This window comes from Macaca thibetana, chromosome 20 (assembly GCF_024542745.1).
Source record: "Macaca thibetana thibetana isolate TM-01 chromosome 20, ASM2454274v1, whole genome shotgun sequence".
NCBI lineage: Eukaryota > Metazoa > Chordata > Mammalia > Primates > Cercopithecidae > Macaca > Macaca thibetana.
The window spans coordinates 53,941,591-53,968,457 of NC_065597.1; the positions used below are offsets into that span (position 1 = coordinate 53,941,591).

Genomic DNA, 26,867 nt, shown 5'->3' on the forward strand with positions numbered 1-26,867 from the left:
TCAGAAGGGGAAAATGGAGCTTTTGAGCCCAGTGGGCTGCCTCCTCAGCTGAGCCGCGGAGGAAACAGCCCTCCATCCCAAGCCCCTCTAAGCCCCCTTGGCCCCCAGTCTTTGGCCCTTTGTACTGTGCTGCGCCACCCTTACCACCCAGACTTTTACCAGCTTCCTCGCCCATTGTGGCCCGAAGTGATTGGATATCTGGTTGGGATTCTCTGAAGTATGTAGTACAGATATTTTCCTGGCTTCAATGCAGATAAAATGATGTTTTTCTTTTAGCGATTAATCTTAATTTTGGCAAGTATCAGGAAGGGTTCCCCCCCGCCCCACAGGCAATGTGCTGTTTATTATCAGCCATGTTTCATAGAAGGCTGAGGTGGTTCTTTATCTAACGGTTTTTACTTTTTTATTTTTTTTTGAGATGGAGTCTCGCTCTGTTGCCCAGGCTGGACTGCAGTGGTGTGATCTTGGCTCACGGCAACCTCCGCCTCCCGGGTTCAAGCGCCTCAGCCTCTGGAGTAGCTGGGATTACAGGCGTGCGCCACCACTTGCCTGGTTAATTTTTTATATTTTTAGTAGAGGTGGGGTTTCACCATATTGGCCAGGCTGGTCTCCAGCTCCTGACCCCAAGTGATCTGCCCACTTCGGCCTCTCAAAGTACTCGGATTATAGTTCTGAGCCACCTCGCCCAGCCTATCTAATAGTTTTTAAAGGGAATTCTCTGATAAATTTGTTCATCCCCAACATGTTCCCCTTTCCCATCTCTCTCCTAAAGTGACAATGTGGGTATAGCCAAGTATACATGCCCAGTTCATTTTATATAACCAATGAATTCAGCTGATACACTGAAGCAACTTTTTATAGAATTATTTTAATTAATTTTTTTGCCTCTCACTGGTCAAACCCAATTTATAGAATTTTGTGTTTTGAGCTAGAATCTTGCTCTGTCACCCAGGCTGAAGTGCAGTGGTTCACTGCAGCCTTGTCCTCCCGGGCTCAAGTGATACTCCCAGCTTAGCCTCCCTGGGTTTACAGGTGTGCACCACGCCCAGCTAATGTTCTATTTTTTGTAGAGGGGTCCTGTGTTGCCTAGGACATTTTTGAACTCCTGGGCTCAAGCAGTCCTCCCACCTCAGCCTCCCAAAATGCTGGGATTATAGGTGTGAGCCACCACACCTGGCCTATGGAATAATTTTAAATGTAGCAGGAAGATTCATTTATTTAAGTGTTCTTATGAAAATAATAAGCATTTTAAAGGCAAATATTTGTTTTCTAACTCATGGATTTCTGCCCATTAAGTCGAGTTCCACCGGCAGGTCTCCAGTGCTTAGCTGGGCGTCCCACAGTGGTTGCTGTTACATTTCCTTCACAGCAGTTTAATGGGCTTCCCAGAAGTGAAGGGGAACAAAGCAAATATAAGAAGTTTGGGGACCTGTTAGCTCAGGGTTTTTTTTTTTTGTCTTTCCTTTTGATACAGTTCTAAGGCTGTGGCATGTACGTTTTGGCCAGAAGGGGGCAGACAGGAGCCAGAAGTGGCACTGCTGTGCACACTAGTCAGAGACTGCACGGAAACCCACCTTCCTGTCTGTCCAGTGGGAGCCTGGAAGCAAGTGCTTTGCCCAGTCATTTCCTCTGCCCTTAGGGAAATGTGTAAGAAACTACTTGATATTAAGCCCATAACTTGGGTCTTAGAATCCATTGTTATGTGTGGAATGCTGATAGTTACCAAATTATTTGATTTTATGTTTTTTTTGTTTTGTTTTGTTTTGTTTTAGATGGAGTCTTGCTCTGTCGGCCAGGCTGGAGTGCAGTGGCACGATCTTGGCTCACTGCAACCTCCACCTCCCGGGTTCAACCAATTCTCCTGCCTCAGCCTCTCAAGGAGCTGGGATTACAGGTGTGCACCACCACGCTCGGCTATTTTTTTTTTTTTTTTTTTTTTTTTTTTAGTATAGATGGGGTTTCACCATGTTGGCCAGGCTGGTCTCGAACTCCTGACCTCAGGTGATCCGCCTGCCTTGGCCTCCCAAAGTGCTGGGATTACAGGCATGAGCCACCGCGACCGGCCCAAATTATTTACTTATTCCTCAAACCACCAGATATGTTGACATGTAGAAGTTCAGTGTGTTTGCTTTTTTAAAGTTCCCATTGGGTATAATCGAAGTAGGAATTTTCAAAGACATAACTAACCTGTCAATATTAAGTTAAAATATGAATTCTGTGAGGAACAGTGGGGAAAATACCTTACAGTATCTGGTTTTCAAGCCATGCTTATTTTTCAAATTTATGATCCCCATGCATGAGTTAATTCAGTATCTAGGCAGGAACTTGTGAATCCTAGCTTCCATATATCCATCTTCATCCTGGTGACTTTTTTCTCATGTCTACACCAGAAAGGCTGGTAACAATATATATACCTTGTATATTCTTTAGATCAGTCCAAAGTGTTTGTGAAGGTGTTTACTGAAATTGACCGGATGCCCCAGCTCCTGGCCTACTACTACAAGTGTCACAAGGTAAGAAGCTGTGCACCATGACACTTGTGCGGTTGTGGAATGCTCATAACTCTGGATCACAGAATCGCAGGTTCATAATTCAGAAGGTAAAGACATTTGCCTCCGTGCCCTCTGGCTGTTTTTCTCTTAATTAGCCAGTAGGGGGTGCTCTTGGTCTAGCATATGGATTTATTTAATTGCCAGTTGAAAAAAGAGTTTCCCGTTTTCATTCTCTTTTCTGTTTACAGCTGGATTCATTGTAGACTTGAAACATTGTTTTAATTTATTCTCATTTTTGTCTTTTAAGGGAGATTTATGTCTTAAGCTTTATTACACCCTAGGAAGCAGTAAGAATTTCTCTTTTTTTCTTTTTTTCATTAGAGATAGGGTTTCACTATTTTGCCCAGCCTGGAGTGCGGTGGCTATTCACAGATGCGATCATGGTGCACTACAGCCTCGAACCCCTGGGCTCAAGTGATCCTCCCGTCTCAGTCTTGTGAGGAGTTGGGACTACAGGCACGTGCCACTCCACCTGGCTTGGAATTTTATGTTTTCTAGGTTTGCTGAAGTTAGATTGCCAAAAAACTTGACAGCTTCCTGAGCTGACCTTAATTCCTTCAAGTCCAGTGCTCTGTGTCTTTTGAGCAGTGATATTAGGACATGAAGCTTAAACACACACGTCTACCCGCTCTTGCCCCGAGGTCTATTCAGAAGAGTGATGATGTGCCACGTGGTTGCATGTTACATGCTTTTAGGGCAGGATAAATGGAGAGGGGATCACATCTGCAGGACAGATTAAAGCTGTGAATCAGTGCAGGTAACTGCACGTAGTTTTTTTCCCTACCTTTCTTTGAAGTGGATGGACCTCGCTGGGCTGCCCAGTGAGCTCATTGAGCAATCTGTGATTGCTCTGGGTAGCAGGGCAGGGCAGTGTTAGCAGGCAACCTATGTTGACGTACCCAGTAAGGTTCCCTTTGTTCTGTCTCTGCAGGTGCAGCTTTTAGCAGCCTGGCAAGAGCTGTGTCAAAGTGACCTACCCCTGGACCGGCAGCTTGCTGGACTCTATGACGCCTTGCTTGGGGCTTGGCACACACAAATCCAGTGGGCTACACAGGTAACAGCTCATTTTTTTTCTAGGAAGAGCAGAGCCTATGGTGACAAGGGAACGGGTGACCGCCTCCGGAGTGGCCACCCTCAACTGCAGAGTACTGCTCAAAGAACTTCCCCGTTTGTTGCCATCATTCAAGGGGTTAAAAAATAACCAGTTAGGCTGGGTGTGGTGGCTCACACTTGTAATCACCACACTTTGGAAAGTCAAAGCAGGCGGATCGTTTGAGCCTAGGAGTTTGAGACCAGCCTGGCCGACACGGTGAAACCCCAACTCTACAAAAAATGCAAAAGTCAGCCAGGTGTGCTGGCACAATTACTCAGGAGGCTGAGGCAGGAAGATTGCTTACGTCCAGGAGGTTGAGGCCACAGTGACTATGATTGCACCACTACACTTCAGCCTGGACAGCAAAGCAAGCAAGACCCTGCCTCAAAAAAACAAACAGACAAAAAAAAAAAAAGATAACCAGTTAAATGTTTAAGTTTAAAAATAAAAGATAAGCTTAGAAGCCCACGTCAGTGAAATCTTTAGGTCTCCACTGAAACTCTTCTTACCACTCTTATCTATAACTTAAATAGGACCTAATGTGACAATACCACCTGTTGTCCAGCAAGGGAGCCTGTGGAATTCCTAAAGGCTGTTTTATTCCCATCTAAAAGCAGGAGGCCCCTGGTCAGGTGGTGTTTGAGTAAACAGGAATGTTTTTATCTTTACTTCAGGTAAAATTTACCTACCTGAAGTGAGTCTCCCTTGTTCTTACGATATACCAAGAATTGGGGGAAGAGATAATTTTAAAGGTACCCCTTGACTAAGAGTGAGGACAGACAGAGGAACTTTGTTTCAAGTGGCAACTTTCCATCATTTACTTTCCTGAAGTCTCTAGGCATTTCTAGCCATAAAGGGTTTAAACCATTGTTCTCTTGCCTTGAGACAGGAGGCACAGTAGAATCTCTTCTAAGCAGGGGAAGAGCCTGTCTTACTTTGCAGTAATGACTTACTGGGCCTGTTTCTGGTGTGGCTTATTTTATTTGTTTATTTTTTTCTTATTTCTTTTTTTTTTTTTTTTTCCAAACCTTTATGCTGAGGGCCGATTTTCAGTAGCACTCAGATAGAGAGCTATTGAAATAGATTGCAGTGAGGGAGCTGCTCTGCTACGTACGAAACCCCAACCTAGAAGCAGATCATCTACAACTGGTTTAGTGCCAGGTTCCCCATATTTTATTTTTTACAATAGTTGTGAATCACTCAGATGTTCATCAGTCATTTGCTGGAATGAACTTGACTATGGTTGGAGAGAATTCCTTACACAAGGGTCATGTCATTCAAGTTGTTGGTTAAAGCGCTTTTTTCCATCCTTGTTCTTTTTCCTTGAACTAACCTAATTCATTCTTAGGATTTTGTTTTGTTTTATTTGAGACAGGGTCTTGCTCTGTCATGCAGGCTAGAGTGCAGTGGCATGATCCTGGCTCACTGTAGCCTCAGCCTCCTGAGCTTAAGCCATCCTCCTGCCTTAGCCTGCAAGTATCTAGGAATACAGGTTTGTGCCACCATGCCTGGCTAATTAAAAAAAAAACATTTTTTTTGTAGAGATAAGGATCTTAGTGTGTTGCCCAGGCTGGTCTCCAAATCCTGACCTCAAGTGATCCTCCCACTTTGGCCTCCGAAAGTGCTGGGATTACAGGTGTGAGCCACCACGCCTGGCTCTATTTTATTTTTCTTAAGAAGAATATTTCTTTTTTTTTGTTTTTTTAGACAGAGTCTTGCTCTGTCGCCCAGGCTGCAGTGCAGGGACACAATCTCTGCTCACTGCAATCTCCGCCTCCCGGGTTCAAGCAATTCTCCTGCCTCAGCCTCCTGAATAGCTGGGATTACAGGCACCCACCACCATGCCCAGCTAATTTTCGTATTTTTAATAGAGATGGGGTTTCACCATGTTGGCCGGGCTGGTCTTGAACTCCTGACCTCAAATGATCTGCCCACCTCAGCCCCCCAAAGTGCTGGGATTACAGGCATGAGCCACTGTGCCTGGCCAAGAAAAAAATTATTCATGTGTTCTTGCTTCTTCTACTACTTCTTGTATCGCAAGGATAAAAACAGCTCATGTTCATACATACAAAAGCCTTTCGTCGTCTAAGAAAAAGAACTTAGACTTCTCAGACTTCTCTTGGGGCCTCATCCTAGACTTTGGGAGACATGAGTTTCTGCTGATTTATTCTGTTGGCCCGTCACCCATTTTCTTTTCAGGATGTAAGTATAATAGCTGGGCCGTCACCTCCTGAAGATCGATATGGCACACAGGAGCCAGGGCACATGTGTCTCCTTCAGATTTTTCCCCCTAGCATTTTCATATGAAAAACTTCCAATATATAAAAATGTTGAAGGAATTGTCCAGTGAATACCCATGTATCCTAGGTTGTGCAGTGAGCATTTTGCTCTATTTGCTTTATTGTACATCTGCCCCTCTATCCCTGTCTCTGTCTGTTCATTAATCCATCTTATTTTTTACAATTGTTTTTATTTGTATTCTTTTTTATTTTTTTTTTATTTATTTTTTTATTTTTTATTTTTGAGACGGAGTCTTGCTCTGTAGCCCGGGCTGGAGTGCAGTGGCCGGATCTCAGCTCACTGCAAGCTCCGCCTCCCGGGTTTACGCCATTCTCCTGCCTCAGCCTCCGGAGTAGCTGGGACTACAGGCGCCCACCACCTCGCCCGGCTAGTTTTTTGTATTTTTAGTAGAGACAGGGTTTCACGGTGTTAGCCAGGATGGTCTCGATCTCCTGACCTCGTGATCCGCCCGTCTCGGCCTCCCAAAGTGCTGGGATTACAGGCTTGAGCCACCGCGCCCGGCCCTGTATTCTTTTTTATATAAAAATATTAAATTAAACAGAGATGCGGTCTCACTATATTGCCCAGGCTGGTGTCAAACTCCTGGGCTCAAGTGATCCTCCTACCTCAGCCTCCCAAAGTGCTAGGATTACAGACACGAGCAAAGTGTCTAGTCAATCATCTTATTTTTTAAACTCATTTCAAAATAAGTTACAAGGCTGGGCATGGTGTCTCACACCCATAATCCCAGCACTTTGGGAGGCGGAGACAGGAAGATCACCTGAGGTCAGGAGTTCGAGACCAGCCTGGCTAACATGACAAAACCCCATCTCTACTAAAAATACAAAATTAGCCAGCTGTGGTGGCAGGCGCCTGTAATCCCAGCTACTCGGGAGGCTGAGGCAGGAGAATCACTTGAACCTGGGAGGTGGAGGTTGCAGTGAGCTGAGATTGTACCACTGCACTCCAACCTAGGCAACAGAGCGAGACTCCGTCTCAAAAAAAAAAAAAACAGAGTAAGTTGCAAACTTCATTCACTTCACACCATACATATTATTAACTAAAGGTCAATGTTTACTTATATTTTTTGAGGTAAAATTTGAAATACAATCTTTTTTTTTTTTTTGAAACAGGGTCTTGCCCTATTACACCCACTGGAGTATGGTGGCATGATCATGGCTCACTGCAGCCTTGACCTCCTTGGGCTGAGGTGATCCTCCCCTCTCAGCCTCCTGAGTACTGGGACTATAGGCGTGTGCCACCACACCCAGCTAATTTTTGTGTTTTTTGTGGAGACAGGGTTTTGCCTTGTTGCCCAAGCTGGTCTCGAACTCCTGGGCTCAAGTGATCCTCCCACTGTTGGGCCGCAAGCCTCCCAAAGTGCTGGGATTACAGGCGTGAACCACTGTACCCGGCCACAGTGATCTTAAATATGCCATCCCATTCATTTGACAACTACAAATACCTGGGTAGCCTAATCCCCTTTGAGGATTCAGAACATCCAGATCACCATCGCCCTGGAAAGTTCCCTCATGCTCCTTCCCAGTTGGTCTGTGCACCAATACCCTTAAGGCAACCACCGCCCTGATTTTTTCCATCATAAGTTAGTTCAACGTGTTCTAGAATTTCACCTAGATGGAATCAGACAGCTTCTTTCACTCAGCATGTTTTTGAGATTTGCTCGTGTTGTGTGTATCACTAGTTCGTTCCTTTCTGTTGCTGAATACTGTTACGTGGTGTGTATATACCTGTTTCTTTACACTTTTTTAAAAATTTTTTGAGACGGAGTTTCGCTCTTGTCACCCAGGCTAGAATGCAGTGGTACGATCTCATCTCACTGCAACCTCTACCTCCCAGGTTCAAGTGATTGTCCTGCCTCAGCCCTGTGAGTAGCTGGGATTACAGGCACACACCACCATGCCCAGCTAATTTTTGTATTTTTAGTAGAGGTGGGGTTTCTTCATGTTGGCCAGGCTGGTCTCGAACTCCTGACCTCAGGTGATCTACCTGCCTTGGCCTCCCAAAGGTGGTGGGATTACAAGCCTGAGCCACTGCACCCAGCCTGTTGATACTTCTTATTGGTAGATACTTCGTATGTTTCCAGTGTTGGGCAATTATGAATAAAGGTACTTTGAATATTGTTCTGTAGGTTTTTTTGTAGACATATGTTCCCATCTCTTGGGTAAATACCTAGGAATGGGATTGCAGGGTCAAATCATAGGTGTATGTTTTGGTTTATAAGAAACTGCCCAGCCAGGCATGGTGGCTCACACCTGTAATCTCAGCACTTTGGGAGGCCAAGGCAGGAGGATTGCTTGAGCCCAGAAGTTTGAGACCCACCTGGGCAACATGGCAAAATCTTGTCTCTACAGAAAGTACAAAAATTAGCTGGGCGTGGTGGCACATGCCTGTAGTCTCAGCAACTCAGGAGGCTGAGGTGGGAGGATCACCTGAGCCTGGGAAGCTGAGGCTTCAGTGAGCCATGATTGCTCTACTGCACTCCAGTCTGGGCAACAGAGTGAGACTCTGTCTCAAAAAAAAGAAAGATGGCTGGGCGTGGTGGCTCATGCCTGTAATCCCAGCACTTTGGGAGGCAGAGTTGGGTGGATCACCTGAGGTCAGGAGTTTGAGAACAGCCTGGCCAACATGGTAAAAACCTGTCTCTACCAAAAATACCAAAAGTTAGCTGGCTGTGGTGGCACACGCCTGTAATCCCAGCTACTCGGGAGGCTGAGGCAGGAGAATCGCTTGAACCTGGGAGGTGGAGGTTGCAGTGAGCCGAGATCACACCACTGCACTCCAGCCTGGGCGACAGAGTGAGACTCCGTCTCAAAAAAAAAAAAAAAAAGTAAATAAAAGGAAAGAAACAACCACTTTGCTCAAAGCGGTTGTACTTTTTCCACTCCTACACAGTGTGTAAGAGTTCTGGTTGCTCCACATCTTTGCCAAAATTAGGTGTTGACATTCTCTTTATTTTTAGCCATACTGGTGGGTGTGTAGTAGTATCTCATCATGGTTTTTATTTGCATTTTCCTGATGACTAAGGATGTTGAGGAACTTGTCACGAGCTTATTGGCCATTTGTGCATCTTCTTTTGTGAAATGTCTATTCAAGTCTTTTGTCCTTAAAAACAAACAAACAAACAAAAAAAAAAAACAAAGGTGATTTGCCTTTTTATTATTGAGTTGTAGCAGTTTTTTGTTTTTTGTTTTTTTTGAGATGGAGTCTTACTCTGTTGCCCAGATTGGAGTGCAATGGCATGATCTTGGCTCACTGCAACCTCCGCCTCCTGGGTTCAAGCAATTCTCCTGCCTCAGCCTCCTGAGTAGCTGGGATTACAGGAGTGTGCCACCACATCCAGCTAATTTGTTTTTTTTTTTGTTTTGTTTTGTTTTTGTATTTTTAGTAGATATGGAGTTTCACTATGTTGTTCAGGCTGGAGGACAGTGGCAAGATCTGGGCTCACTGCAAACTCCTCCTCCCCGGTTCAAGTGATTCTCATGCCGCAGCCTCCGGAGTAGCTGGGACTGCAGGCGCATGCCGCCATGTCTGGCTAATTTTTGTATTTTGCGCAGGCTGGTCTCAAGCCCCTGGCCTCAAGCGCTCCGCCCACATCAGCCTCCCAAAGTGGTAGGATTACAGGTGTGAGCCACTGTGCCAGGCCTTGAATTTTTAAAATAACATTTAAAAATAATGAATTTGGTGGTGGTCTAGAGGGTGAACTGATGAGGCTATGTTGGAGACAGGTAAGAACCTTTGGTAGAGGATGGTGATGGAAATGCTGAAGTTCAAGAAGAATGAGCAGTTGTTAGGACCTGGTAACAGATGAATGGACCACAAGAACGGAGAGTCAGAGGGCGGTTTTCATCCTGGTTAAATGGAGACGTTACTGACGGGAACAGAGAAGTTGAAGGAAACAGGTCTGGGGAGGTCAGTGGCAAAAGAATGAATTCCAATTTTGACTGCTTTTAAATTCCAAGTGAGAGTGATGCATCCTAATGGTGACATCCGGTAGGTGGTTGGAAGAAGCACAAATTGAAGAGTCCTCAGCAGTTTAGCTGTTTTTGTTTTTTTTTTTCTTTTGAGAGGGAGTTTCCCTCTGTCACCCAGGCTGGAGTGCAGTGGCGCTCACTGAGTCTCGGCTCACTGCAACCTCCACCTCCTGGGTTCAAGCAGTTCTCTGCCTCAGCCTCCTAAGTAACTGGGATTACAGGTGTCCACCACCACATTTTTAGTAGAGACGGGGTTTCACCATCTTGGCCAGGCTGGTCTTGAACTCCTGACCTCGTGATCCACCCGCCTTGGCCTCCCAAAGTACTGTGATTACAGGCATGAGCCACAGCGCCTGGCCTGTTTTTTGTTTGTTTGTTTATTTGCAACAGAGTTTTGCTCTATCGTCCAGGCTGGAGTGCAGTGGTACAATCTCAGCTCACTGCAGCCTCTACTTCCTGGGATCAGGTGATTGTCCCACCTCAGCCTCCCAAGTAGCTGGGACTACAGGTTCACACCACCACACCTGGCTAATTTTTAAACATTTTTTGTGAGACAGGATCTTGCTTTGTTGCCCAGGCTGGTCTCAAACTCCTAGACTCAAGCGATCTTCCCACCTTAGCCTCCCAAAGTGTTGGGATTACAGGCATGAGCCACTCTGCACCTGTCCTGAATTTGTTTATTAACTCTAAAAGTATTTTGTGGATTAAGATTTTCTACACATAAAATAATGTCATCTGTGAACAGAGATATCTCTGTTTTCAATTTGGATGCCTTTTATTTCTTTTTTTTTTTTTAGCCAGTTGCTCTGGCTAGGACTTTGGGTTCTTTGCTGAATAGAGTGGCAAAAGCAGGCATCCTTATCATCTTCCTGTTCTTAGGTGAAAAGCTTTCAATCTCTCACCATCAGGTATCACGTTAGCTGTGGGTTTTCATATGCAGCCTTTATTATGTGGAGGAAGTTTCCTTCTATTCCTAGTTTAGTGTTTTTCTCATGAAGGGTATGGAATTTTGTCAAATATATTTTCTGCATTAATTGCGATGATCATGTATTTTTCCCTTCATTCTGTTAATGTGTTATATTACATTGATTCGTTTTTAAAAATTAGAGATTAATAATATTTTTATTTTTTGAGGCTGGTCTCAAATTCCTGTCTTCATGTGATCCTCCTGTTTTGGCCTCCCAGGTGCTGGGATTACAGGGCTGAGCCACCACCGTGCCCGGCCTTGATTCATTTTTGTTTAGTTTAACCATTCTCCCATTGCTGGGTGAATCCTACTTGGTCATGGTGTACGATGTTCTTTCACATGCTGCTGAACTCAGTTTACTAGTGTTTTGTTGAAGATGTTTGCATGTGTATTCATAAGGCATGTTGGTTTATAGTTTTCTTTTTTTTTTTTTTTTTTTTTTTGTGTCACCTAGGCTGGAGTGCAGTGGCACCATCTCAGCTCACTGCAACCTCCGCCTCCCAGGTTCAAGCAGTCCTCCTGCCTCAGCCTCCCATGTAGCAGGGATTGTAGTCATGCACCACCGCGCCCAGCTAATTTTTTTGTATTTTTAGTAGAGACGCAGTTTCACCACGTTGGTCAGGCTGGTCTCCAACTCATGACCTCAAGTGAGCCACCCACCTAGGCCTCCCAAAGTGCTGGGATTACAGGCATGAGCCCCCACACCTGGCCCATAGTTGTCTCTCTAGTTAGTTTTTGGTGACCATCAGAAAAATGCTACATGAATGCGTTCGTTAGATTTGAAAATAGCTAGACACTTGGGGCCGCTGATAGACATGAACTCGCCAGTTGTTCTGGGCAAGTTGCAAGTTCCAAGTATTGCCGGTTTACTTTACTTTCTGAGCATGTTCACATTTGCCATGAGAAAAACTTTGGGATTATAGCTCTAAACTAGACCTCTTTTCATCGATCGGGGAGATCCTTTTGAGATGACCCAGGAGACAGCTTCTTTAAAAGTTATACTTCTTTAAAAGGTGCTGTGGCTCACACCTGTAATCCCAACACGTTGGGAAGTTGAGGAAGGAGGATAGCTTGAGGCTAGGAGTTTGAGACCAGCCTGGGCAACATAGTGAGACCCTGTCTCTACAAAAAATAAAATAAAATAAAAAAATTAGCCAGGTGTGGTAGTGTGCCTGTAGTATCAGCTACTTGGGAGGCTAAGGTGGGAAGATCACTTGAGCCTGGGAGTTAAAGACTGTAGTGAGCTATGATTATGCCACTGCACTTCAGCCTGGGTGGCAGAGTAAGACCCTGTCTTAAAAAGGTTTTTAATTTTTAATTTTGATTTATTTTTATTTTTTTTGAGACAGAGTCTCGCTCTGTCACCCAGGCTAGAATGCAGTGGTGCAATCTTGGCTCACTGCAACCTGCACCTCCCGGGTTCAAGTGATTCTCCTGCCCCTGCCTCTCGAATAGGTGGGATTACAGGCATGTGCCATCACACCCAGCTTTTTTTTTTTTTTTTGAGACGGAGTCTCACGCTGTTGCCCAGGCTGGAGTGCAGTGGCGCGATCTCGGCTCACTGCAAGCTCCGCCTCCTGGGTTCAGTCTCGCCATGTTGGCCAAACTGGTCTTGAACTCCTGGCCTCAAGTGATCCACCTGCCTTGGCCTCCCAAGGTGCTGAGATTACAGGCATGAGACACCGTGCCTGGCATCTCAGAAAAGTTTTTAAAAAAAGGTGGGCTCCTACTTGGCTCCATGTGCTAAGGCAGGTACACCTCTCTCTCACTGCAGGTTTTCCAGAAGCCCCACGAGGTGGTAATGGTGCTGCTGATTCAGACCCTGGGGGCCCTCATGCCCTCGCTGCCCTCCTGCCTCAGCAACGGTGTGGAGAGGGCAGGGCCCGAGCAGGAGCTCACCAGGCTGCTGGAGTTCTACGACGCCACTGCCCACTTCGCCAAGGGCTTGGAGATGGCACTGCTCCCCCACCTACGTAAATATTCCTTCCTGCCAGTTCTGCAGCTTGTCTTTACTCGCTCTTTCTGAAGCGTCTGGGGCCTGGATGTTTGCCTTTTCAGATGACTGATTTTACAGAAGTGGAAGGGATCGGTGTTTTCCTTCTCAGCAGATGTGGAGGGCTTTTCCACGAAAACATTGCCATCAGGGAAATAGTTGTTTAATATATTTGCCTGGCTCCAGTGCTGCCTGGGTGCCTTACATGCTCCGGGGATGTGATGGACACCTCTGCGGGGGCTTGGGATATAAAAGAGGCATCACAGTGAGGCAGGTAGACGTTATGGCAAAGAGTTGGCAGCAGATTACACCAGGAGGCAAGTGTGCTCATCCCTCAAAGTCATCACGAAGCCTCAGACAGTTCACCCTCAAAAGTCAGTTTTAGAGAACAAATAGGCTACAGGGGCTTTTTGTAGGAGCAACAGCAAGTGTCCTAGGGCAGGGGAGCTGTTAGGAGTACAGGTGGTTGTAGAGAAAATGGGCTTTCCCCGGTGGCCAACTGAGAGCAGAGGACCCCTTACTCCCATTTGGGTAAACAGCGCCTGGTGTGTGACGTGCTCCAAGCTCTTTCCCATCTCTGTTAAAAGCTTCATAAATTTTTAAAGAACACAGATCCTGTGACGTATGTTGCTGTCAAATCAGGAAATCGCTTCAGGAAGGCCTTGTTCTGCTGTTGGCGGCTGTGTGTCACTGACTTGGTTTATTTAATAGTTACTCTCTTTAATTACATTTGTGTATAATTGCATCGTACATTCCAGGGAGTGTGTTTATTGTTCGGATTCCTGATGACTCATCGGTGTTTTTGGCACGCTCACAGGTCAGGCCTTAGTTATGGGAAAGGCCCGGTGGATGGGGAAGCTTCCAAGGGACCGTGATGCCTTTGTGGAAGTGGCTAAAGAGAATTGAGAGAGCTGGGCTAAGGCGAGTTACCGCAGCACAGTGGGACGAAGGTGGAGCAAGGAACGGCCGTATCCTTCCCCTGGGGATGGATGTAGTGGGGAAGAGAACCACTCTTGAGACAGATCTAGAAGTGCTTTGCTAGTCAGCCATGGGACGAGTCTCAGTCTCGCCCAGGCTGGAGTGCAGTGGCGCGATCTCCACTCACTACAATCTCCACCTCCTGGGTTCAAGCAATTCTCCTGCCTCAGCCTCCTGAGTAGTTGGGATTACAGGTGTGTGCCACCACACCCAGTTCATTTTTGTATTTTTTAGTAGAGATGGGGTTTAGCCATGTTGTCCAGGCTGGTCTCGAACTCGTGACCTCAGGTGATCGACCCGCCTCAGCCTCCTGAAGTGCTGGGATTAGAGCAGGTGTGAGCCACCATGCCCGGCTGGGACTTTAGATTTCTTTTCTTTTTTTTTTTCTTTTTTTTTTTTGAGACAGAGACTTGCTTTGTCGCCCAGGCTGGAGTGCAGTGGTGTGATCTTGGCTCACTGCAACCTCCGCCTCCCAGGTTCAAGCAATTCTCCTGCCTCAGCCTTCCAAGTAGCTGGGATTACAGGCACACACTACTACATCTAGCTAATTTTTTTGTATTTTTAGTAGAGACAGGGTTTCACCATGTTGGCCAGGCTGGTCTCAAACACCTTACCTCAAGTGATCCGCCCATCTTGGCCTCCCAAAGTGCTGGGATTACAGGCATGAGCCACCACACCTGACCTAGATTACTAATGATTCTCCCTGAGGTTTTCCAAAAGAGTTTTGGTTTTTCTTTTAACTTTAAAATTCTTTGGAAACACACAAAAATAAAAATAAAAAGAGAGCAAGAACAATCCATAAACTCATCAGTCAGAGCCACCAACAACATTATTTGCTTCCAGTAATACAAATATAAATACACATTGTTCACAAATATTAATATACTTAATGTCTACCATATAAATATAATAAATACATAATATATATTTAACATATGCTTCTATGTATTTACATGTAATAATATGTTATATAATATATACAAAATATCTTAAAATATTGGTTGTAGACAGTCTTATATTTTCATTTTTTGAAATGCTCAAAATAATATAATGAGCATTTTTCTTATGTCATTAAATGTTTTCCTAAGACATAGTTTTGTTGTTTTTGTTGTTTTTTTGAGACAAGGTCTTGCTCTCTTGCCCAGGTTAGAGTGCAGTGACACTATCACAGCTCACTGTAGCCTTGAACCTTCTGGGCTCAAGTGATTCTCTGAACTCAGCCCCCTGAGTAGTTGGGACCACAGGCACATGCCACCAAGGCTGACTCTTTTTTTTTTTTTTTTTTTTTGAGACGGAGTCTCGCTCTGTCGCCCAGGCTGGAGTGCAGTGGCCGGATCTCGGCTCACTGCAAGCTCTGCCTCCCGGGTTTACGCCATTCTCCTGCCTCAGCCTCCCGAGTAGCTGGGACTACAGGCGCCCGCCACCTCGCCCGGCTAGTTTTTTGTATTTTTTAGTAGAGACGGGGTTTCACCGTGTTAGCCAGGATGGTCTCGATCTCCTGACCTCGTGATCCGCCCGTCTCGGCCTCCCAAAGTGCTGGGATTACAGGCTTGAGCCACCGCGCCCGGCCGGCTGACTCATTTTTAAAAATTTTTTGTAGAGACAGGGTCTCCTTATTTTGCTCAGGCTGGTCTCAAACTCCTAGACTCAAGCGATTCTCCTGCTGGCCTCTCAAAGTGCTGGGATTACAGGTGTGAGCTACCACACCTGGCCAATTTACTACCATTTTTTAATCACTATGATATATAAAACTATTATGAACTGTTTTATACATTAGTTTTTGAGCCTAGCTCTGATTATTCCTTAGGATAAGTTTAAATTTGCAGTTGCTCAGAAATGAAAAATTTGAAGATTTTTTTTTTTTTTTTTTTTGAGATGGAGTCTCGCTCTCTTGCCCAGGCTGGAGTGCAGTGGTGCGATCTCCGCTCACTACAGCCTCCACCTCCTGGGTTTACGCCATTCTCCTGCCCCAGCATCCCGGCACGTTTCGTTCTTTAGACCTATTTTTGTATCTATCAGTAGTGAACAAAGGTGCCTGTGTTCCCATGCCCTCACCAGCACTAGACTCTTTTTTTCTCCTGTCATTGGCAGGTTCTTAGACAATTACTGATATATCATTTTAGTTTTTCACTTTGGTTATTAGCAAGTTTGAAAGTTACGTTATAAAAAGTATCTTTTCTCTTTTGAATTGCTTATTCTTTAGCCTGTTATTCTGTTTGGGAGTTTAACTGATTTCTGGTTAATTTGTAAGAGCAATTTATTTAAAATAATATATTATTAACTATATTATAAAAAACGACAAAAGTATGTATTATAAGAATTAATGATATAGAAATCTGTGACACAAAATAACTCTCCTATAATCCCACTTTAACCACTGTTACAAATTTGGTGCATATACCTGAAAGATCCTTATATAGTCAGGAAGTTTTACCATTGGTTATCAAATATGTTGTAAATATATTGCCTAACTTTTAGTTTTACCTTTAACATTTTCTCTATTATTTTAATAATTAATACAGGTACCTAATACAATTCAAAATATAAAAGATTATGCAATGTAGAGTAAATTTTAAAAATTTAGATTGACTTTATCATTATAGAAAAATCTAGAAAATACAAGGACGGAAAAAAAAACCATTCTCAACCCACCATTCAGAAACAGCATTTTGGGTCAGGCATGGGGGCTTGCACCTGTAATCTCAGCACTTTGGGAGGCCAAGGTGGGGGAATCATTTGAGTCCAGGAGTTCAAGATGAGCCCTGGCAACATAGTGAGACCACATCTCTACAAAAAACAAAAAAATTTAGCCAGGTGTAGTGGCACGCACCTGTAGTACTAGCTACTCAGGAGGCTGGGGTGGGGAGGTCTCTTGAGTCTGGGAGGCCAAGGCAGTGGTGACCTGTGGTTGGACCACTGCACCTTAGTCTGGGGAACTGAGTGAGACCCTATCTCGAAGAAAAAAGAAAAGAAAAAAGGAAATAACACTTTGGATTCTATACATGTGCAGATTTGATTATTACCACATTAGACCCACATTACTTTACCTAATCTCTACAAAACCTTGTAAAATTGGTGCCAGAAATCAAGACCAGCAGACTTTAGCTGAGTGAGTATTGAAGGAGAAGTAGGAGTTAACTAGATGAAGAGGGGAAGGGATGAAGCCGGTCCTTCCAGACAGAGGATCAGCATGTGAGCAGAAGGAAGCTTTTAGGAACTGAGAGAAGGCTAGGAGCTAGAGGAAGAGGGAAGGAGGATGAGGCTGTAGAAGTAATAATAAAACTATCTGGAGGAGGGGACCAGAAGGAGGTGAGGACACCAGTAAGTAGGCGATTACTTTTACTAATCCCCTGTTGAGACTGTGTCCAAAGCTTTCTGATTCTGAGCCATGTTTCCATGAACATCCTTCTATCTCTGTGTATTTGTTGATTTCTTTGAGATGATTTTCAGGAACTGAATTACTGTGTTATAGAATATGCACATTTACATTTTGATACGGCGTGTTTTACATTTTTATGTGGTTGAACGTAGGAATTTTTGGAATGCCTGGGCTATGGGGTATCCTTTTGTTTTTTGTTTTTGTTTTGAGACAGAGTCTCGCTCTGTCGCCCAGGCTGGAGTGCAGTGGTGTAATCTCTGCTTCCCGGGTTCAAGCTATTCTCTTGCCTCAGCCTCCCAGGTAGCTGGGACCCCAGGTGCGTGCTACTATGCCCAGCTAAATTTTTTTTTTTTGTATTTTTAGTAGAGACGGGTTTCACAATATTGGCCAGGGCTGGTCTCAAACTCCTGACCTCAAGTAATCCGCTCACCTCGGCCTCCCAAAGTGCTGGGATTACACGCGTGAGCCACCATGCCCCGGCAGTGGGAGTATCCTGTTTCTGTGAAGTCCTAGGAATATGTGGCATGGAATTTGTTCTTCCTGTATTGCCTTTTTTCTGTGGCAATTCTTTTTTTTTTTTTTTTTTTTTTTTTTTTTTTTATGAGATGGAGTCTTACTTTGTCGCCCAGGCTGGAGTGCAGTGACACGATCTTGGCTCACTACAACCTCCGCCTCCTGGGTTCAAGCGATTCTCCTGCCTCAGCCTCCCGAGTAGCTGGAATTACAGGTGCCCGCCACCATGCTCGGCTAATTTTTGTATTTTTAGTAGAGATGGGGTTTCACCATAATGAGTAGGTTGGTCTCAAACTCCTGACTTCAGGTGATCCACCTGCCTCGGCTTTCCAAAGTGCTGGGATTACAAGCATGAGCCACCGTGCCCGGCCTCTGGCAATTCTTGAACCTGACCTTGACGAAGGTTATGTTTTTTTTTTTTTTTCTTTTGGAGACGGAGTCTCGCTCTTATTGCCCAGGCTGGAGTGCAATGGCGTGATCTCGGCTCACCACAACCTCCGCCTCCCAGGTTCAACCGATTCTCCTTCCTCAGCCTCCTGAGTAGCTGGGATTACAGGCATGTGCCACCATGCCCGGCTAATTTTGTATTTTTAGTAGAGACAGGGTTTCGGGTTCTCCATGTTGGTCAGGCTGGTCTCGAACTTCTGACCTCAGTTGATCTGCCCACCTTGGCCTCCCAAAGTGTTGGGATTACAGGCATGAGCCACCGCGCCCAGCCAATGAGGGTTATCTTTTGAAGGGATTCTTATCCGTGATGGGCCATGAGATTCAGGGGGCTGGTGTCTTTAATAGTGCTTTAGGCAAACCACATGCAAAGCCCAAATTTATCCAGATATTTGCTGAACTGATTGTAGGAGAAGCTTCCATGAATGATAAAAGCTGCTTAACAAAATGTATTCCCCTGTGGAGATCAAGTGGGGAAAGTTCTAATAGAGCGCCTCTTGATTGTTGCTTTCCCATAGTTAATTTCAGTTTCTTTGTTCATGATCGTTTTACATTTCTGATTCTCTAAAGATGAACACAATCTGGTAAAAGTCACGGAGCTGGTGGATGCCGTGTATGATCCATACAAACCCTACCAGCTGAAGTATGGCAACATGGAAGAGAGCAACCTCCTCATCCAGATGAGCGCTGTGCCTTTGGTAAAGTCGCAGTGTGTCCTGGGGCCACTGAGGAAGCATTCTGTTAGCCAGGCTCTCGGCCACGTCTGGGAGAGGGCTGGGGAGTTGGGATAGGGGGTGCTGAAATACGGGATTTAAGCACTCGTGGGCTCTTGTAATCCCAATGTAAAACGAGTCCGTATATTTGTTACCAATTTTCTGTTGATTGATGGATTGAAACAGGGTCTCCATCTGTCACCCAGGCTGGAATGTAGTAGTGCGATAACAGCTCATTGCAGCCTCGACCTCCTGGGCTCAAGTGATCCTCCTGCCTCAGCCTCCTGAGTAGCTGAGACTCCAGGCATGTACCATCACGCCTGGCTCATTTTTGTGTATGTTTTATAGAGACAGGTTTTGCCATGTTGCCCAGGCTGGTCTCAAACTCCTGGGCTCAAGCAATCCACCCACCTGGGGCTTCCAAACTACTGGAATTACAGGCGTGTGACAACCTACCGGGCCCTAGTTTTCTATTTAAAATCCCCAGTGAAGGTTTAAAGAAAATGAGAGGCTTAAATCTTTTGGGGATAAGTTGATTACCTCCCTGGTTTAGTAATTTCTTATTAAGGCTGTCTTTTGTTTAAGGAAGACATGCAAATGGGCACAGGAGCTTAGCACTCCTGGGCAATGTTGCAGGGGCAGGTTCACTATGTGGGCATGAAGGGTGGAACTGAGGCCATTTCCATTTCAAATATTATTCTGTTTTCAAGTCATAAGGTTGTCTAGCGAGAGGTGCATTGACATTTCAGAATTGATCTTATAGTAGTTCAAATCTACTGCCTCTTACGATTTTCTCGTTTTCTGGGGATATGCCTAGAAAGTCTGTTGCACTTCAGTGCCATACTTGCCCCTGAAGGAAGGAAGCATTTTCCTTTTGCCTTATTTATTTATTTATTTATATTTATTTTTTTGAGAGGGTCTTGCTCTGTCACCCAGGTTGGAGTCCAGTGGTGCCCAGGTTGATGTGCAGTGGCACAGTCACAGCTCACTGCAACCTTGATCCCCCAGGCTCAAGCGATCCTCCCACCTCAGCTTCCCAGTAGCTGGGACTACAGGTGCACGTCACCACGCCAGGCTAATTTTTTGTAGAGATGGGTTTTCGCCATGTTGCCCAGGCTGGTCTCAAACTCCTGGGCTCAAATAATCTGCCCACCTCTGCCATCCAAAGTACTGGGATTACAGGCTTGAGCCACCGCACCCAGCCCCCTTTTGCTACATTCTTTGGAGCTTCTGATACGGAGCTTCTGATTTGAATCTCGAGAGCCAGAGGGAGAGATATCATCTTAATAATCACAGAAAAAGAGGAAAGCAATGAAAAACATTAGGATGAAGTAGACAGACATTTGATGGTGCTTTTCTGCTAGGAGTGAATTTCCATGATCCCACTGATGACTTAGACTGTTCTCCCTTGATTCAGGTTCTAGAGGAGCGTTCAAAGGTTGGGACTATATTTTTGACATCGTTATTAAGTGATTTTACTACAGATGAGAGGGCTTAGAGGTCTTCCCCTATCTCAACGTCTGTTCTAAAGCCTGACATAGCTTTTGTTTGTCTGTATTTCCTCACCAGGAGCATGGGGAAGTGATTGACTGTGTGCAGGAGCTGAGCCACTCTGTGAACAAGCTGTTTGGTCTGGCGTCTGCAGCCGTTGACAGATGCGTCAGATTCACCAATGGCCTGGGGACCTGCGGCCTGCTGTCAGCCCTGAAATCCCTCTTTGCCAAGTAAGGCTGGGGGACTGGGGACCAGACGGGCCACATTGGAGCACTGTCTGTCCCAGTTAAAAATGCACGTGTTCTGTATTCGTTCTCTGAACCCTGGGAAACACTTGCACCTGAGCCCAAGAGGATGTTGTTAAGGATATTCACAGTGGCATTTTTTGTAATGGTGGAACATTTGAAACAACGTAAATGTCTACCCATTAGGGAAGGCTACATAAGATGTGACATATTCATATGAGGAAAACTTGTGCAGCAGTTAAAGTATGTGAAGAAAAAAAAAGAAACCTTAGACAAGTTAAATTTAACAAAGTTTATTTGAGCAAGAAAAAGGATCTATGACCTGGTGCGGTGAGTCACGCCTGTAATCCCAGTACTTTGGGAGGCCAAGACAGGTGGATTGCTTAAGCTTAGGAGTTCGAGACCAGCCTGGCCAACAAGGTGAAGCCCTGTCTCTGATTGTTCCAGAAATACCGAGCATGCCTCTGTGAACTGTGGAGGCTCCTTGGACCCAGAGGTCTCTGGCATTGCCATCGGGCATCCAGCGTCTCAAAAGTAGTTCCTCGTAGACATTTCTTTTTTTTTTTTTTTTTTTTTGAGACGGAGTCTCGCTCTGTCACCCAGGCTGGAGTGCGGTGGCCGGATCTCAGCTCACTGCAAGCTCCGCCTCCCGGGTTCACGCCATTCTCCTGCCTCAGCCTCCCGAGTAGCTGGGACTACAGGCGCCCGCCACCTCGCCCGGCTAGTTTTTTGTATTTTTTAGTAGAGACGGGGTTTCACCGTGTTAGCCAGGATGGTCTCGATCTCCTGACCTCGTGATCCGCCCGTCTCGGCCTCCCAAAGTGCTGGGATTACAGGCGTGAGCCACCGCGCCCGGCCCCTCGTAGACATTTCTATAGGACCACATCATCTGGTGTGGCTAGATGAGCCCGGATGTGTTCCTACAGAAAAAGAAACATCAGACTGGGTGCAGTGGCTCACACTTGTAATCCCAGCACTTCAGGAGGCTGAGGCGGGTGGATCACTTGAGGTCAGGAGTTCGAATCCAGCCTGGTCAATGTGGCGAAACTCATCTCTACTAAAAATGTAAAAATTAGCTAGGCATGGTGGTGGATGCCTGTAATCCCAGCTACTTAGGAAGCTGAGACATAAAAATCGCTTAAATCCAGGAGGCAGAGCTTGCAGTGAGCCAAGACTGCGCCATTGCACTCCAGCCTGTGCAACAAGAACGAAACTCAGTCTCAAAAAATAAAAAATAAATAAAAATAATACATTTCCATATTAAGCATTCAAACTGTGCAAAAGTATACCTGGCAAACCCCGGCCATCTTCTCTAAAAGGGAAGATTTTGAAGTTACCAAAATAGCTGATGCTTATAAAATTAGGGAAATCAGGTTGAAGCTAACTTGAGCAGGGTTCAAATGGCACATTGTTCAGTAGTGAGGAGGGTTTGGGGAAGGGCATTAAGGGAGGCAGGGGCAAGGAGGACAGGGCCTGCAGGGAAGGCAGGAGTAGGTTGGCCTAACTCAAACTAGGATGAAGCATAGAGTATAGCGGCCAACTGGTGGTTCAAGAAGGAGGGGTATTAAGACTGTGATGGGCACAGGAGCTCTGGACACTTACTAGTGGGGACCTTGGAGATGATAGTGCTCCTCTCTGAGTAAACTGATGATGACAATATCTCCTTTCCAAGGAGACTGTGAATATTAACCAAAAACATACCATTAAAGCCCCTAACACAGTGACTCTGATGTGGTTGACAGCTGGAAATGTGTATTGTGAGAAACAGCTGGAGGGTTTGAGGACAAAGATGATGTGATGAAAGCGACGCTTTCCTCTGAGATTTCATGGAAAACCCATTTAGAATTCTGGATCGACAGATAATGAACTGGAGAAAGCATTTGCTTATAGCCATACCTGAGAATAGTGGCTAAACACAACTCCTCCTGCAGGGTGCGCCTGCTCTTTCTGCAGAGCACATGGATGTTTGCCATAGTTTCGGGGGTGGTGACACGGTTGTTTAACCTCCCATGGCTAAAGCACAATCATGTTCCTTAACATTCCCCTGTCGGTTTGTCCTTGAGGCCAGCCCCTCTCCCTCCTGGGACTTACAACCCTAGGAAGCTTTCACCTCTGTTGATGCAAGGGGAAGGTGTTGTCAGTGGGACTCTGTGTTTTGTAGCTTTCCGCCTGAAAGCCGTTTCTTCCACTTGGTGGCCTATGTCTCCACTGCATGGACTGACCTTTCGGGACTGTGCCCTGGGTCCTCACATTTCACTTTCCTCATTTAGAGCTTCGGTTTGGGAGGGGCAAGCAGCAAGGCCTCTTGTGATGCATGCAAATGTCCCAGGTTTCTTAGCTTTCAGAGGACATGGGGGTATAAGTATGGGGCACACACTCTGTTCTCCCGGAGCTTAAAGTCTAGCAGCAGCAATAAGCATCACACAGGCTATTTCTTTATCTGGAAACAAGGTCTTGCTCTGCCACCCAGGCTGGAGTGCAGTGGTGTGCTCATGGCCCACTGCAGCCTTGACCTCCTAGGCTCAAGCCATCTTTCCACCTCAGCCTCCCAAGTAGCTTGGACTACAGGCACATGCCACCATGCCCAGCTAATTTTTGTATTCTTTGTAGAGACAAAGTTTTGCCATGTCAGCCAGTGTGGTCTTGAACTCCTAGGCACAAGTGGTCCTCCCACCTTGGCCTCCCTAACTGCTATGATTACAGGCATGAGCTACCACACCCGCCTAATTTTTTTTTTTTTTTGGAGATGGGTTCTCACTGTATTGCCCAGGCAGGTCTTAAACTCCTTGAGCTCAAGTGATCCTCCCTCCTCAGCCTCCCAAAGTGCTGAGATTACAGGTGTGAGCCACCACGCCCTGTCTAAACAAGCTGTTTAACTACAGTGTTTTAGACGCTATGAGGGAAAAGTAGGTGTGTACAGTGAGAGCAAACAGCGCAGCCTGTGAGGGAGGATCTCCTGGCTTTGAATCCACTTTCATGCTTCTGTCCCATTAAAGTCAGACCCTTGCCAGCCGTGAAACTTTAATCTCTGTGCCACGGGTATTTACATTTAGAGGATGAGAATGATGCAGAGGTACCTTGGATGTCATGACCTTCCTTACGTTATCCCAGGTCACAGTCAGTTATTACCTTGGGACTGTGATGTTTAAATAGTTCTTCAAACCTGCTTTCCCAGAAATGTACTTATCTGGATGAGGGGGGATTTATCAGCATCATCTCTCACGTGGTTGCTCTCTGGAGTCAACTTCACGATTATTCCTTCCTTCTCCTCTTGGGCATCTCTCTTAGAAACTGCTCAACCAGGTGGTGAAGACAGTCTTGCCACATAGAGAAGACCTTTTTGTGGTCAGAGGTTTACAAGCAGTTTCCCTCCTCGGTGGGAGCCTCTAAAGATGCTCTCAAGGCCATTAGCAGTTGGTCCAGAGCTGTAGAATTCCAGGTCTCTTTAGAGCTGGGGAATCGATGGTGACCTCCCTACCATTTTCTTCCCTTTCCCGGCAGGTATGTGTCTGATTTCACCAGCACTCTCCAGTCCGTACGAAAGAAGTGCAAACTGGACGACATTCCTCCCGACTCCCTCTTCCAGGAAGATTGGACGGCTTTTCAGAACTCCATTAGGTAACCCGGGGGCGGTAATTCCAGCTTGCTGCTAATGGAGTCAGGATAAACATGCATGTGCAGTATATAGAAATGACAAACGTGTTTGGAAGGGGTTCATTTTTTTTTCTTTCACTGCCTTTTTAAAAAGCAAATACTCCAGACTCTAAACACAAACCAATAAATAAAAACCCAACCCAAACTAACCAACAAAAAGACCCCTCCAGCTCTTAAGATATTTTTTAAAGTTCAAATGCCTCATCTCCTTTAATGACTTAAATTTTTTATATTTGATGTGAGATTTTTTACCCCCCCTTAGCCTATAGTTTTTATAGACCTAAAATAACGTAGGGCTTATGTACTAGAAAATGCACAGGTGTTTGGATCCTGTTTCTGGATCTGAGAACCATGGTACATGGTAGTAAATGGTTCCAGGCAATGCTATTTGGCCTGGAAAAGGCCATTTAAGAGTTCAGTGAAAGGGCTGGGCTTGGTGGCTCATGCTTTTCATCCCAGCACTTTGGGAGGCTGAGGCAGGCAGATCACTTGAGGTCAGTAGTTCGAGACCAGCCTGGCCAACATGGTGAAACCCCGTCTCTACTAAAAATACAAAAATTAACCGGGTGTGGTGGCGCATGCCTGTAATCACAGCTGCTCGGGAGGCTGAGGCAGGGGAATTGCTTGAACCTGGGAGGCAGAGGTTACAGTGAGCCGAGATCCTGCTGCTGCACTCCAGCCTGGGTGACAGGGTGAAACCCTGGCTCAAAAAAAAAAAAAAAAAAAAAAAAAGGGTTCAGTGAAAGAAGGAATTGAGGTGACCCTCTCAAGTGTTTGTTGATGGCCAGATTCTGGAATAGCCTGTGTGGCCTATGGGCCACTAGGTAGACACCCTATTTTGCCCCAGGCCCTGAGGCTTGATGGAGGTTCCATCAGCAGTTGCCTGAGAAAATTTGGTCCTTGACATGTCCAGCTGGAGAGCATGGACTGTTGGCCTATGGCCAGGTTTGACCTATGGACATGTTTGATCATTGCAGTTTTTAACAAGTGGATTTGTTGCCAATATTGAAAAGCTAGATTTAACATGATCCGGATTTCTAATGTCACCTAAAAAATGAGACGCTCAGGCAACACTGGGCCTGCATTGTCATAGCCACTGGGGCTGGCAGCAGGGGTCCCTGAGGAATGGCACGGGTTCCCTGTTGTGCGGTGCTTCTCTCCTCTCCCAAGTAGGCTAACAGCGATACAATTAGGCTCTCAGACCACTTGGGAGAGAAGAGAAGCACCATACAACAGATGAAAAGCAGGCTGGGCACGGTGGCTCACACCTGTAATCCCAGCACTTTGGGAGGTCGAGGCAGGTGGATCATCTGAGGTCAGGAGTTCAAGACCAGCCTGACCAACATGGTGAAACCCTGTCTCTACTAAAAATAGAAAAATCAGCTGGGCATGGTGGCCCATGCTTGTAATCCCAGCTACTTGGGAGCCTGAGGCAGGAGAATTGCTTGAACCTAGGAGGTGGAGGTTGCAGTGAGCCAAGATTGCACCATTGCACTTCAGCCTGGGGGACAGGGCAAGACCTCATCTCAAAAAAAAAGCAATCTGGACGTTTCTTTTTCTTAAAACCATTCCTCCTGGATATATTTTCCCAAGAGAGAAATGGCCGTTCACCTGGCGCACTTCACCCACTTTCATGTCTTACCTGACCCTTGCCCTGACACATGTAGTTCTCAATGCGGTGGCCTGTGTCAGAGCAGACCCAGACCCACCCAAGGCTTTTGGGTAGATCTAGGACCACTCAGGACTATTTTAGATTATTACCTCACCTCACAGGCTCTGTTCTGGATTTTATTTTGATGAAATTTAATGTTCTATGGGTTGATAGGTGCAGCAAACCATGATGACACACAGTTACCTATGTAACAATCATACACATCCTACACATGTATCCCGGAACTTAAAATAAAATTAAAAAAAATTTAATGTTCTAGATGCTAACTGTATCCCTTATCACCCGTGGTGGTTTGGTATTCTGGAAAATATTATGCACAAGTTTGTTCTGTTGCACTTAAGGGAAGTGGCATATTTTACTTTCTCATAAACTTTTCTTATGATGGAATGCCTAGATACCCTGGTGATGATGGGCAGTTTTAGAGAAAGTTAAAAGTTAACTAGACTTAAGATGTTTTTAATCCTTGGATTTGTCCTGACATTATAAGTTTGGTGTTGAAGGACTCAGCAGCTGGGAGTTTGAGGCTTGGCATAAAATAACTTGAAAATTAAAGGATCATTCAATACGGATATGATGCATTTGGGCTTATCTCTGAGAAACAAATGGATTCATCATCATCTGCCTTTCATATCATCAGGGAAAGATACTTCTAGTACCAAAACATTTTCTGTGTCTGGCAACTAACAGGCGTCTAACAAATATTAAGTAATACATTTAAAAAAATTTTTTATTTTAGATACAGGCAGGGTGTGGTGACTCACTCCTATAATCCCAGCATTTTGGGAGGCCAAGGCAGGCGGATCACTTAAAGTCGGGAGTTTGAGACCAGCCTGGCCAACATAGTGAAACCCCGTGTCTATTAAAAATACAAAAATTAGCCAGGCGTGGTGGCGAGTGC

General features: G+C 45.4%; 1 protein-coding gene across 1 annotated transcript in view; it reads left to right on the forward strand.

The window, feature by feature from the left end:
* COG7 (component of oligomeric golgi complex 7) overlaps window positions 1-26,867 on the forward strand; it is a 66,475-nt gene that overhangs the window by 16,800 nt on the left and 22,808 nt on the right. The window contains exons 5-10 of the mRNA XM_050773825.1: window positions 2,431-2,513; window positions 3,484-3,606; window positions 12,659-12,857; window positions 18,762-18,889; window positions 20,474-20,628; window positions 24,145-24,261. Coding sequence (XP_050629782.1) covers window positions 2,431-2,513; window positions 3,484-3,606; window positions 12,659-12,857; window positions 18,762-18,889; window positions 20,474-20,628; window positions 24,145-24,261 — 805 coding nt within the window. The remainder of the gene's footprint in view (window positions 1-2,430; window positions 2,514-3,483; window positions 3,607-12,658; window positions 12,858-18,761; window positions 18,890-20,473; window positions 20,629-24,144; window positions 24,262-26,867) is intronic.